At 45.0% G+C, this 14,528-nt stretch overlaps 1 protein-coding gene across 3 annotated transcripts in view; it reads left to right on the top strand.

Annotated features, from left to right (window-relative positions):
- The window catches only part of LOC311145995 (bromodomain adjacent to zinc finger domain protein 1A-like), a 109,292-nt gene that overhangs the window by 18,772 nt on the left and 75,992 nt on the right, over nt 1–14,528 (top strand). For all 3 annotated transcript variants that reach the window (XM_084182423.1, XM_084182421.1, XM_084182422.1), the window contains exons 9-13: nt 3,930–4,075; nt 5,783–5,878; nt 7,230–7,368; nt 7,557–7,703; nt 7,928–8,023. In XM_084182423.1, the coding sequence (XP_084038549.1) occupies nt 3,930–4,075; nt 5,783–5,878; nt 7,230–7,368; nt 7,557–7,703; nt 7,928–8,023 (624 nt within the window). The remainder of the gene's footprint in view (nt 1–3,929; nt 4,076–5,782; nt 5,879–7,229; nt 7,369–7,556; nt 7,704–7,927; nt 8,024–14,528) is intronic.

The following is a 14,528-nucleotide window of genomic DNA, read 5'->3' as shown; positions in this document are numbered from 1 at the left end:
TGAAGGTTTCGTCCGACTCACACGGTAACGGCGCTTTCGGTCACTCTTGGGTCTCATGTCGTCGGCCCATTTCGTGTTCCCGCTGGTACTCTTGCACATGCGCAGAATACAGCGATGGTTCGTCCAATTACGACTAGACCCAGTGCGTGAACGTCGTCAAGTTGGTGGTGGCTCCTCTCTCGCTCAGAGCAGATCTGAACTATTGGAGAGACCTGCGCGTTCTCACGCACCTAGTCCTGATAGGCAAAGTGTCCTCCTACAGTCCAGTGTTTACAGATGCCTCTGACTGGATGGGGAGGGACGTCAGACCCAAGCGATAGGAGGTGTGTGGCCTCTTTCGAGTCGTCACATCAACCTCTTAGTTGGAAACGGTTCTACTGGTTCTGACCCACTTTGCGTCTACCCTTCGGGGTCGCGATGTGCTGGTCTGGTCAGACAACCAAACCACAGTAGCCCACATCAATCACCAGGGAGGAGTCAGGTCTCCTGCACTCCACCGGGCGGCGGAGGAATTGTTGCTGTGGGCTCATGAGCACCTTCGCTCGTTGAGAGCAGCACACATTCCAGGCTACTTGAACGTAGGGGCAGACCTCATGTCCAGAGGGGGTCCTCGGGACAACGAGTGGCGTCTGCACCCGGACATTGTTCTCCAAATTTGGGAACGGTTCGGGAGAACCGAGGTGGATCTGTTCGCGTCACACGTGAACGCGCATTGCCCTCTCTTGTTCTCTCTACGAGCTCAGGACGAACTGCCACTGGGGAGGGACGCATTTGCGCACCGACCGTGGCCGAGGGTTCTCCTGTATGCATTTCCACCGCTGTCCTGCATTCTGTCACTGTTAGCCAGGGTTAGATCAGGCGGCCTGTCAATCATATTGGTGGCTCCCGATCGCCCAGGGGCTCCATGGTTCGCGGAGATGATTCAGATGTTGATTGCGCCACCATGGCCAATTCCACATTGACGGGACGCGCTGTCTCAGGCGGGAGGCGCGATAGGGCAGTTGCCCATAATAGGCCAACCACTGATGGTTTGGCTACTGAGAGGGACAGGCTAGAGCGCCGTGGGTTATCTGATTCAGTAATCAGAACCATACAGGGTTCACATGCCGGTTCCACTTCCAGGGTTTATGCCAGTAAATGGAACGGGTTTACACAGTGGTGTGTCACAGAGAATGTGGACCCTTTGTGCTGTCAGGTTGAGTGTTCTCTCGTTCCTACAGTTTTTTTGATAAGCAGCGATTGCCCGCCACCATTAAGGTGTTTTGCAGTGGCGATTTCAGCTTGTCATGAGGGGTTTGGCAGAGACACTCTCTTCAGCCACCCTCTAGTGAAATGTTTCCTATTAGGAACGCGGCGGCTTAGCCAATGCCTAGAGCCACGCTTCCTCAGTGGGATTTGGTTTTGGTACTCGAAGCGCTTTGTGAGGCGCCGTTCGAACCATTGAATCAAATTCCCCTCAGAATGCTGTCTGTGAAGACAGCACTGTTGCTCGCTTTGACTACTGCTAAGCGTGTCAGTGATTTGTGTGCTCTTTCAACAAGACCCGACTGCCTTGCCATTTAATGGCGACTTGAGCAGAGTGGTGTTACGTCCTAACCCGGCATTTATGCCGACGGTTATTAAGAGCTCATATAGATCACAGACCGTGGAGCTGTGGGCTTTCTCGCCCTCCCCATGGGGAGAGGAGAGAGGAAAGGCTCCATCGCCTGTGCCCAGTGCGTGCTTTGGCTTGTTACGTTGAGCGCACAACAGCGATTAGGTCATAGCCTCAGCTGTTTGTGTGTCACGGTGCGGCTGCACTAGGTAGACCACTTTCGAAACAGCGTCTGTCTCATTGGCTTTGGGAAGGCATTGAGATGGCGTATGAGGCAGCGGGGCAACCATTGCCTCGGGTATAAGAGCCCACTCCACTCGTGGAGTCGCGGCTGCTATGGCCCTTTTCAGATGAACAGGGTTGAAGGATATTTGTGCGGCGTCGTGGTCGTCACCTTCTCCTTTTATCAGTTTTTATCTCTTAGATATGTCTTCTAACTCTTTGGCTCAGTCTGTACTCAGCGTGGCTGATGGGAGGCCTTGAGCTAGGAGAAAGGAATGCAGGACTGAGGAGACGGGTCTCTTTCAGGTCCACTCCTTGTAGAAGAAACATGTATAGCATGACTCCTGACTGATATGTTCAGTGCAGTAGAAGGCATGTATTGATCTGCCCACCAGTGAATAACTGGGTTGGGGCGGAATGATGAGGGAAAATAGTACGGGTAACTTTGGTTACGGTACTATTAGACCGGTCATATAGCTCCTGAGTGGCGCAGTGCTAACTGTGCCACTAGAGATCCTGGTTCGAATCCAGGCTCTGTCGCAGCCGGCCGCGACCGGGAGACTCATGGGCGGCGCACAATTGGCCCAGCGTTGTCCAGGGTAGGGGAGGGAATGGCCGGCAGGGATGTAGCTCAGTTGATAGAGCATGGCGTTTGCAACGCCAGGGTTGTGGGTTCGATTCCCACGGGGGGCCAGTATAAAAAAATTAATAAAAATGTATTCACTAACTGTAAGTCGCTCTGGATAAGAGCGTCTGCTAAATGACGTAAATGTAAAATGTAAATAATATTGACGGAATTGTGACTCAATCTTTCTGCTTGTTCAGATTAGTATGACTCGTTCTGGAGTCTACCCATTAATCTTTGGGGATCCATAGATTTGAGTGTGGTGGATTACCGAATACACAGTGTAGAGTTAGTGGTCGGTTTTGTTTAAGACAGCATATTGAGGTACCATCTATCTGCTGGTTCAGAGTAGTATGGCTCATATTCTGGTTATCTGCCCACTAGACATTGGCAATGCCATGGGACTAGGTGGGGGCGGATTTGTACCGAGTACACAGTATATTGTGACAGTGTGTCACAGTACTGTGGGACTTGGTCACAGCCATAGCCAGGCCCAACCTTTTCATTTAAGTAGGAAGTGTTGGGCTCGGCAGGGAGTACATTTTGGAGCGTTGTGCTCCACCTTAAACTAATAGGAGCAGAGCTCCCCTATGGGGCGGAGCTCCACGATATAGAACGATAGTTACCGGAGTTGTAACTCCAGTTCTATGAGTGGAGCGGAGCCCCCATAGGACTTAAGGCCCTGCCGACCCTCCAGTCTCGCTAAAGATAATTTCTCGGGAGGCTGATTGAGGGGAAGCGTCCCTTCTTATAGGGACACCTGTACTCCTATTGGCTGCAGGTGTGTGCATAATTTTGTCTCAGGCTGTTCGCTGCCTAGGCAGCGGGGTAAACCAATAGGAGCAGAGCTCCCCTATGGGGCTCCGCTCCACTCATAGAACTGGAGTTACAACTCCGGTAACTATCGTTTTTGCGACTGCACTTGAAGAAACTTTCAAAGTTCTTGAAATTTTCCAGGTTGACTGACCTTCATGTCTTAAAGTAATGATGGACTGTCGTTTCTCTTTGCTTATTTGAGCTGTTCTTGCCATAATATGGACTTAGTCTTTTACCAAATAGGGCTATCTTCTGTATACCACCCCCTACCTTGTCACAACACAACTGATTGGCTCAAATGCATTAAGAAGGAAAGAAATTCCACAAATTAACTTTTAAGAAGGCACATCTGTTAATTGAAATGCATTCCAGGTGACTACCTCATGAAGCTGGTTGAGAGAATACCAAGAGTGTGCAAAGCTGTCATCAAGGCAAAGGGTGGCTATTTTGAACAATCTCAAATATAAAACACTTTTTTTGTTACTTCATGATTACATATGTGTTATTTCATAGTTTTGATGTCTTCACTATTATTCTACACTGTAGAAAATAGTACAAATAAAGAAACCCTGGAATGAGTAGGTGTCTGTCCAAACTTTTGACTGGTACGGTGTGTCCAGAACTGTCACATTAAAACAATATGCTTTAGTTATAACTGTCTGTTATGTTCAGCACATGAAAAGGCCAAGCTGAAGAGGGAGAAAGAAGATAACCTGGAAGCCAAAAAGCGAGAGAAGGAGGACAAAGAAAAGAAGCGAGAAGAGATGAAGAAGATGTTTGAAGAGGAGAAGCAGAGGAGGAAAGTAGAGAAGGAAAAAGTGAGTCTGAGTAACTTATTTTTTGATCAATGACATTTGAGTTTAATTTACATTTGATTTGTACACCATACAACTTCTCATGTTAATATACAGTGGGGAGAACAAGTATTTGATACACTGCTGATTTTGCAGGTTTTCCTACTTACAAAGCATGTAGAGGTCTGTAATTTTTATCATAGGTACACTTCAACTGTGAGAGACGGAATCTACAACAAAAATCCAGAAAATCACATTGTATGATTTTTAAGTAATTAATTTGCATTTTATTGCATGACATAAGTATTTGATACATCAGAAAAGCAGAACTTAATATTTGGTACAGAAACCTTTGTTTGCAATTACAGAGATCATACGTTTCCTGTAGGTCTTGACCAGGTTTGCACACACTGCAGCAGGGATTTTGGCCCACTCCTCCATACAGACCTTCTCCAGATCCTTCAGTTTTCGGGGCTGTTGCTGGGCAATACGGACTTTCAGCTCCCTCCAAAGATTTTCTATTGGGTTCAGGTCTGGAGACTGGCTAGGCCACTCCAGGACCTTGAGATGCTTCTTACGGAGCCACTCCTTAGTTGCCCTGGCTTTGTGTTTCGGGTCGTTGTCATGCTGGAAGACCCAGCCACGACCCATCTTCAATGCTCTTACTGAGGGAAGGAGGTTGTTGGCCAAGATCTCGCGATACATAGCCCCATCCATCCTCCCCTCAATACGGTGCAGTCGTCCTGTCCCCTTTGCAGAAAAGCATCCCCAAAGAATGATGTTTCCACCTCCATGCTTCACGGTTGGGATGGTGTTCTTGGGGTTGTACTCATCCTTCTTCTTCCTCCAAACACGGCGAGTGGAGTTTAGACCAAAAAGCTCTATTTTTGTCTCATCAGACCACATGACCTCCCATTCCTTCTCTGGATCATCCAGATGGTCATTGCCAAACTTCAGACGGGCCTGGACATGCGCTGGCTTGAGCAGGGGGACCTTGCGTGCGCTGCAGGATTTTAATCCATGACGGCGTAGTGTGTTACTAATGGTTTTCTTTGAGACTGTGGTCCCAGCTCTCTTCAGGTCATTGACCAGGTCCTGCCCTGTAGTTCTGGGCTGATCCCTCACCTTCCTCATGATCATTGATGCCCCACGAGGTGAGATCTTGCATGGAGCCCCAGACCGAGGGTGATTGACCGTCATCTTGAACTTCTTCCATTTTCTAATAATTGCGCCAACAGTTGTTGCCTTCTCACCAAGCTGCTTGCCTATTGTCCTGTAGCCCATCCCAGCCTTGTGCAGGTCTACAATTTTATCCCTGATGTCCTTACACAGCGCTCTGGTCTTGGCCATTGTGGAGAGGTTGGAGTCTGTTTGAGTGTGTGGACAGGTGTCTTTTATACAGGTAACGAGTTCAAACAGGTGCAGTTAATACAGGTAATGAGTGGAGAACAGGAGGGCTCCTTAAAGAAAAACTAACAGGTCTGTGAGAGCCGGAATTCTTACTGGTTGGTAGGTGATCAAATACTTATGTCATGCAATAAAATGCAAATTAATTACTTAAAAATCATACAATGTGATTTTCTGTCTCTCACAGTTGAAGTGTACCTATGATAAAAATTACAGACCTCTACATGCTTTGTAAGTAGGAAAACCTGCAAAATCGGCAGTGTATAAAATACTTGTTCTCTCCACTGTAGATTATATTGTTTGTATCATTATACTGTATTGCAGGAGAGGGAGAAGCTGAAGGAGGAAAAGAAGCAATATGCAGAGCGACTGAAGATGTGGAGCAAACCTAGAGAAGACTTGGAGTGTGAGGACCTGAAGGTAAGCAGCCCCAGAACATCCTTAGCTAGTCTTTATTTGGCCTCATCCTCCATAGTTGAAACATGTTTATTTTTTCTATTTAATACAAAAGTTGTCCTGGGCCCAGAGATGTTAGCGATGTATGGCCAGTTCATATGGTCAATATGAGTTAGCTATACACCACAAACACACCTGGGACCAATGTTCCCGCAAATTTATTCGGTACTGAGTAAATTTCAGCTTCGCTGAGCGCAAACTTGAATGTTGTGAAAATTCTGTGCAACTTCCAGTGTTCCTTTACTGTGGACTATTTGCATTGTCCCACCCCCTCTTTATTTTTATTTTTTTTACTTATCTATTTTTTACTTAACACTTATTTTTCTTTCAACTGCATTGTTGGTTAAGGGCTTGTAAGTAAGCATATTCGGCGCATGTGACAAATGACATTTGATTTGAACACTGAGGCTGTACCCGCTTTAAGTTACTGTTTCAGACAGTGGTCAAGTAGGCTACTGTGGCAATTTGATCATAATGTAGGCCTACAATCAAAAACAATGTTAAATGCATCCCATAACAATTTAACATCGCTGATTACAAATTATCTATAACTGGGCTAATAACTCACTAACTAGCAAATTATATGAACAAATGTGCACGTTTGACTACATGCAGTTCTCGCTTTGATCTCAAAACAAGCGCATCTACTCACGACCACTCATGCTTTAAACACATAGTCCAGTTGAAAGTGAATGGCACAGATCCATATATGGCAATGGTCTATTTGCATATATGCCTGCTACAGCTCTGATTGGTTATGCCACACCGGTCTGTGTAGAGTACAGGCTGAGTCTTGCATGTCAATGCAATATAATCCTACTCTGATGCGTTCTGCCTACAACAATCTCTTGCATAGTTAGTTTTGTATACTAAGTCTTGGGTAGTTAGTTTTGTTACTGTACGTTGCATTGAAAGTGGCTAATATTGCATTGATTCGATCACAATTGCCACAGTAAAGAGAAATGTTGATAGTGTTAACAAAGGGGGGAAAACTCCAGAAAGTTGATTTGAAGTTCAATCTCGTGCTTCTCTGCGCGGGCTGATATTTCTTCTGCATGGCAGCTCCCCGGCGCACGCACACAGCTTAGAGGGAACATTGTCTGGGACCGTGCTAGTTTTTTGGGGGTTGGGACACAGTCAAGGTTGGGAAACATTGTCCTAAATGCTATCTCTACATTTGTATATGGGATTGAATTCAAATGACTATGGTATAACCAAGTCATTATTGTAAAAGACTTGTTCTCAATGACTTACTAGTTAAATAAAGCTAGAATGTTTAGGCTTCTGACTCTCTCCTTTATGGCATGGTGTCCAGGATCTCCCAGCCCCGGTCCCAGTGAAGACCCGTCTGCCTGCAGAGCTATTTGGAGACGCCCTCATGGTACTGGAATTCCTCAAAGCTTTCGGAGAGCTCTTTGACCTGAAGGACGAGTTTCCAGAAGGCATCACACTCGGTGAGAAACACTGGCAAAACATTGTAAAAATACAATCACTGGTCCTGCACTTTTTTAGTTTTATCACCCATGTTTGCTTTTTGAATATAGTTTGTCATTTCTTGTGTGAAAGTACGCTAGTACAGTGACCGTCTGGTTGAGTGTGTTAAGAGTTTTCTGACTGTGGGGCCCTTGTCTGTGTGTTCCAGAGGTGCTGGAGGAGGCCCTGGTGGTGTCGGACCCTGAGGGGCCGTTGTGTGAGCTGCTCTTCTTCTTCCTGTCGGCCATATTCCAGGCCCTAGCTGAGGAGCAGGAGGAGGTGGCCCGCGACCAGGTGGCTGAGGCGGACGCCAAAGGTAGGGACAGCAACGGGCCTCAACGCTTGTTTAGTGTCAACTAGTAAACCCATGTTTAAACTCTGTTTTAGTCTAGTAAACCCATTGTGATTGGTCACCAAATAGACTTTGGATGTTATCAATGGCGACATTTCATCCAGGCTGTAGGATTGACTGACTGACAATTTTTAGCATCATGGTGAAATCTTAGTTTTCACTGAGTGAATCGTCTTCCTTGTTGGCAGATCTGAGTGAGGCCCTGGATGATGATGCGGACCCCACCCAGTCAGCCATCAGTGCTGTGGCTTCTCTGGCTGCTGCCTGGCCTCAGCTGCACCAAGGTGAGAGAAGGACAACAGTCTTTAATATAGTCAATGTTCATATACAGCTATTTGTGCATTTGTTTATTTTGTACTGAGAGCCTGACTCTACAGCAGTGGTTCCCAAACTGTGGGGTGCGCCCCCTAGGGGGGACACGAGGGGTCAGTGGAGGGGGAGAGAGAGCGAGACTGTCTGGCTTTAAACTTACTCTTGAAAGTTGTGATGGTAGAATGCAGAAGGTGTAATTTCTAAATTGGGTAGTGCGTCATCAGCTTTTCCTCTTGTCATGTCAGTCATTGCATACTTTAGAGAGCTATTTATAACTTGTCAGAAATGTCCAGATCAACTAGCCCATGTCAGCTAATCTTTTTTTATTCGTTTTTTTTTAGCCCCCAATTTTTCTGTCGCTCAAATATCACATGAATACATATTAGACATGGCAAAATGTATTGCAAGAAAATAAGCTTTAAACCTGCAGGATGCAGGTCTTAATAACTACAGTGGGGAAAAAAGGTATTTAGTCAGCCACCAATTGTGCAAGTTCTCCCACTTAAAAAGATGAGAGGCCTGTAACTTTCATTATAGGTACACGTCAACTATGACAGACAAAATTAGATTTTTTTCCTTCAGAAAATCACATTGTAGGATTTTTAATGACTTTATTTGCAAATTATGGTGGAAAATAAGTATTTGGTCAATAACAAAAGTTTCTCAATACTTTGTTATATACCCTTTGTTGGCAATGACACAGGTCAAACGTTTTCTGTAAGTCTTCACAAGGTTTTCACACACTGTTGCTGGTATTTTGGCCCATTCCTCCATGCAGATCTCCTCTAGAGCAGTGATGTTTTGGGGCTGTCGCTGGGCAACACAGACTTTCAACTCCCTCCAAATATGTTCTATGGGGTTGAGATCTGGAGACAGGCTAGGCCACTCCAGGACCTTGAAATGCTTCTTACGAAGCCACTCCTTCGTTGCCCGGGCGGTGTGTTTGGGATCATTGTCATGCTGAAAGACCCAGCCACGTTTCATCTTCAATGCCCTTGCTGATGGAAGGAGGTTTTCACTCAAAATCTCACGATACATGGCCCCATTCATTCTTTCCTTTACACGGATCAGTCGTCCTGGTCCCTTTGCAGAAAAACAGCCCCAAAGCATGATGTTTCCACCCCCATGCTTCACAGTAGGTATGGTGTTCTTTGGATGCAACTCAACATTCTTTGTCCTCCAAACACGACGAGTTGAGTTTTTACCAAAAAGTTCTATTTTGGTTTCATCTGACCATATGACATTCTCCCAATCCTCTTCTGGATCATCCAAATGCACTCTAGCAAACTTCAGACGGGCCTGGACATGTACTGGCTTAAGCAGGGGGACACGTCTGGCACTGCAGGATTTGAGTCCCTGGCGGCGTAGTGTGTTACTGATGGTAGGCTTTGTTACTTTGGTCCCAGCTCTCTGCAGGTCATTCACTAGGTCCCCCCGTGTGGTTCTGGGATTTTTGCTCACCGTTCTTGTGATCATTTTGACCCCACGGGGTGAGATCTTGCGTGGAGCTCCAGATCGAGGGAGATTATCAGTGGTCTTGTATGTCTTCCATTTCCTAATAATTGCTCCCACAGTTGATTTCTTCAAACCAAGCTGCTTACCTATTGCAGATTCAGTCTTCCCAGCCTGGTGCAGGTCTACAATTTTGTTTCTGGTGTCCTTTGACAGCTCTTTGGTCTTGGCCATAGTGGAGTTTGGAGTGTGACTGTTTGAGGTTGTGGACAGGTGTCTTTTATACTGATAACAAGTTCAAACAGGTGCCATTAATACAGGTAACGAGTGGAGGACAGAGGAGCCTCTTAAAGAAGTTACAGGTCTGTTAGAGCCAGAAATCTTGCTTGTTTGTAGGTGACCAAATACTTATTTTCCACCATAATTTGCAAATAAATTCATAAAAAATCCTAGAATGTGATTTTCTGGAAAGAAAATTCTCAATTTGTCAGTCATAGTTGACGTGTACCTATGATGAAAATTACAGGCCTCTCATCTTTTTAAGTGGGAGAACTTGCACAATTGGTGGCTGACTAAATACTTTTTTTCCCCACTGTACATCCTGTTTGCAACAAGGCACTAAAGTAATACTGCAAAAAATGTGGCAAAGCAATTCACTTTTTGTCCTGAATACAAAGCGTTATATTTGGGGGAAATCCAATACAACAAATTACTGAGTACCACTCTTCATATTTTCAAGCATAGTGAAGCGTTATATTTGGGGGAAATCCAATACAACAAATTACTGAGTACCACTCTTCATATTTTCAAGCATAGTGGTGGCTGCATCATGTTATGTGTATGCTTGTAATCATTAAGGACTGGGGAGTTTTGCAGGATAAAAAAGAAAGGGAATGGAGCTAAGCACAGGCAAGATCCTAGACAAAAACCTGGTTCAGTCTGCTTTCCACCAGACACTGGGAGATTAATTCACCTTTCAGCAGGACAATAACCTACAACACAAAGCCAAATCTACACTGGAGTTTCTTACCAAGAAGACAGTGAATGTTCCTGAGTGGCCGAGTTACAGTTTTGACTTAAATCTGCTTGAAAACCTATGGCAAGGAACGGTGTTTCCTCCGACACATTGGTGCGGCTGGCTTCCGGGTTAAGTGGGCGGGTATTAAGGAGCGCGGTTTGGTGGGTCACGTTTCGGAGGACACATTACTCGACCGTCGCCTCTCCCGAGCCCGTTGGGGAGTTGCAGCAATGAGACAAGATTGTAATTGGATCGCAATTGGATATCACGAAATTGGGGAGAAAAAGGGGGTAATTTTTTAAACAAATAAAATAAGAAATATGGCAAGACTTAAATGGTTGTCTAGCAATGATCAACAATCAATTTGACAGAGCTTGAAGATTTTTAAAAATAATAATGTGCAAATATCGTACAATCGAGGTGTGCAAAGCTCTTAGAGGCTTACCTAGAAAGACTCACACCTGTAATTGCTGCCAAAGGTGATTATAACATGTATTGACTCAGGGGTGTGAATACTTATGCAAATTAGATATTTCTGTATGTTGTGTAGATGGGTGAGAAAAAATCTATTTAATCCATTTTGAATTCAGGCTGTAACACAACAAAATGTGGATTAAGTCAAGGGGTATGAATACATTCTGAAGGCACTGTATCTGCACATATGTGACGTAGTACGCAATTCTCTGGGAACACTTTTGGCTCGTGAGTGCTACTTTCAGAACTACTGGCAAAAAAGTATACAAAAGTACAGAAGAATCTCTTTAATGTTTAACTATTTTTTTTCTCTGAAAAATATATTATTTTATCAATTAAATAATGTTGCCTATTGCATTTACAACACAACAGTACAACAACAAATCAAAATACCCCAAAAATAACTTGAAACATATGTTTTAAATGCAATATATTTTTATTACTATTCTAAAGAAATTAAATTACAAACAGAAAATGGAAGTCTTCAAAGGTGGCAGTCTCCATGTGATCTCATTTGGAGATGTAATATCTGCAGCTTTTATTCAATATCACTTGGTTTAAGAAGTAGTCCTCAGTCTTAAATGACGCAAACCTCAGTGAGCCCAGACTGTGTGTAGCAGGGCTTCTCGGTTGCCTCGTAGTTGGATGCCTCAGCATTGTCAGATACAACTTTGGCTAGCTTGGTGTCGAATGGGTTCAATGCCACCTGGATGGCAGGCTCAGAGTCAGGCACAAGGAAGTTATCTGGGATGCTAGGCAGAGGCGGCTCACACTCTCTCAGGCTGACAGCACTCTTTCCAGGTCTCTTTTCCGACTCAGATTTGTCCTTAGTGGAGATGAACTCCTTTGACTTCTGCAACTCTTTTGCAGAATCGTCAGAAATGGGGGCACACTGTGGTGTGGATGATGCTTGTTTCAAACCAAACCGTGAAGAGATGCTCTCCCGAACTCTGGATGCCAGTGTCTGTGGTTCAGTGGTGGCTGGTTCCCTTTTCTTCAACCTGGCAGTGGCAATAGCATCAGATCGCCTTCTAGCCTCCTTGGAGATTCTCACAGCATCATAGAGAACCACTATTACGATGAAGCCATAGAAAACGAGCCCCAAAATCAGGTTCACCTTCACAAGTGGCTCGGAGTAAGAAGGGTCAGTCAATATGTTGACTCTGGGTTTGATCTTCAGGGTGCTCTTCTGAGCTTTTGGAGCTGGAGCCTGAAGATTTTCTTTGAAGACGTTGTTGTCACCTTGCAATGCTTTTTGCTTGTAAGCCTGTAGATAAGGAATAATTTTCTCCACAATCATCTGTGGGACTTTAGCTTTACCTGGGAAAGTATCATCTTTCATCCTCTGAAGTTGTTCCAGCATCTGGTCCACTTGCACCATTTTGGTCCATTTTGCAACATTGGGGATGTCCTGAACAGGGTGGTCCTTCACTGGCATCAAAGGCTTGTGCTCTGGAACAGAAATCAGGGGCTCTACAAGCTCCGAGGTCTCTTTAGAATTTTTTGAGGAATATCCTTTTGTCAACTGGCCCACGTTACCTGGAGAAGAATCGTCTTTCACTCGTAAACTCTTAAGTTGTTCCAGCAATGACTTAAAATTGGTCTCTTTTGTAGCATCAGGGTTGTTCTGAACAGAGTGGTCCTTCACTGGCATCAACGGCTTGTGCTCTGGAACAGAAATCAGGGGCTCTACAAAGTCCGGGGGGTCTTTGACATTTTTTGAGGAATATCCTTTTGTCAACTGGCCCACATTACCTGGAGAAGAATAGTCTTTCACCCGTAAACTATCAACTTGTTCTTTTGTAGCATCAGGGTTGTTCAGAATAGGGTGGTCCTTCACTGGCATCAAAGTCTTGTGCTCTGAAGACACCAACACATTTGCAGCAACAGGCGAAAGGAGACAGAAAATAACAGCCAACAATAACATCTTCATGTTGCACAGCCCACCCTTCTGGGAGAGCTGTGCCATTTTGATTAAAGAAATCGTCTTTCAAAAGTAGGCAGTACAAATTACAAGTCAAACTACTAGTTGGCTAGCTGTGCTTTGTAAAAGTGAATTGGGTTTACTGTTCACTGTCAAACATACACAAGATATGGACCCAACATGATGTAATAGAAGAATCTGATTATAACATCACGAGTTCCAGAATGTTGTAACCTGCTCCTCATTGTATTCATTAATTCAGATAATTCTTTAATTCATCTCTTTGGATACATTTGGCAATTAGTTTGACGTGCAGTCCCTGTCCCTAAACTGCTTTCTCCTACGACTTTGGCAAATGCCCCCGTGACCTACAGCTCCTCATATACTACCAGGTCATGGTAGTATCTACACTGGTGCTGGTGCTTGCGATGACCCAGCTAATTATGAGCTTTCTGACCCAGGGAGTGAGACACTTTTTGGCCTTCCTCATGGCCCGCACTGCCCCCCTGGAAACCAAATGTTTAAAGACATGGTACTTTGGTGACTAAGAAAGTATTTTTTAAACCTCTCACTTTGGGCTGGATGCTTCAAAGTCTAGTTCATACATGCATAATCTGAGGGAAGAATTACTGTTCAGAGAGAGAGAGAGCGAGAGAAATGAGATTTTATTTTTATTTTGGCCCATTCCTCCATGCAGATCTCCTCTAGAGCAGTGATGTTTTGGGGCTGTCGCTGGGCAACACGCTTTCAACTCCCTCCAAAGATTTTCTATGGGGTTGAGATCTGGAGACTGGCTAGGCCACTCCAGGACCTTGAAATGCTTCTTACGAAGCCAGTCCTTCGTTGCCCGGGCGGTGTGTTTGGGATCATTGTCATGCTGAAAGACCCAGTCACGTTTCATCTTCAATGCCCTTGCTGATGGAAGGAGGTTTTCACTCAATCTCACGATACATGGCCCCATTCATTCTTTCCTTTACACGGATCAGTCGTCCTGGTCCCTTTGCAGAAAAACAGCCCCAAAGCATGATGTTTCCACCCCCATGCTTCACAGTAGGTATGGTGTTCTTTGGATGCAACTCAGCATTCTTTGTCCTCCAAACACGACGAGTTGAGTTTTTACCAAAAAGTTCTATTTTGGTTTCATCTGACCATATGACATTCTCCCAATCCTCTTCTGGATCATCCAAATGCACTCTAGCAAACTTCAGACGGGCCTGGACATGTACTGGCTTAAGCAGGGGGACACGTCTGGCACTGCAGGATTTGAGTCCCTGGCGGCGTAGTGTGTTACTGATGGTAGGCTTTGTTACTTTGGTCCCAGCTCTCTGCTGGTCATTCACTAGGTCCCCCCGTGTGGTTCTGGGATTTTTGCTCACCGTTCTTGTGATCATTTTGACCCCACGGGGTGAGATCTTGCGTGGAGCCCCAGATCGAGGGAGATTATCAGTGGTCTTGTATGTCTTCCATTTCCTAATAATTGCTCCCACAGTTGATTTCTTCAAACCAAGCTGCTTACCTATTGCAGATTCAGTCTTCCCAGCCTGGTGCAGGTCTACAATTTTGTTTCTGGTGTCCTTTGACAGCTCTTTGGTCTTGGCCATAGTGGAGT

This window comes from Coregonus lavaretus (genome assembly GCF_964263955.1).
Source record: "Coregonus lavaretus genome assembly, chromosome: 18".
NCBI lineage: Eukaryota > Metazoa > Chordata > Actinopteri > Salmoniformes > Salmonidae > Coregonus > Coregonus lavaretus.
This window is presented reverse-complemented; position numbering and strand designations above follow the sequence as displayed.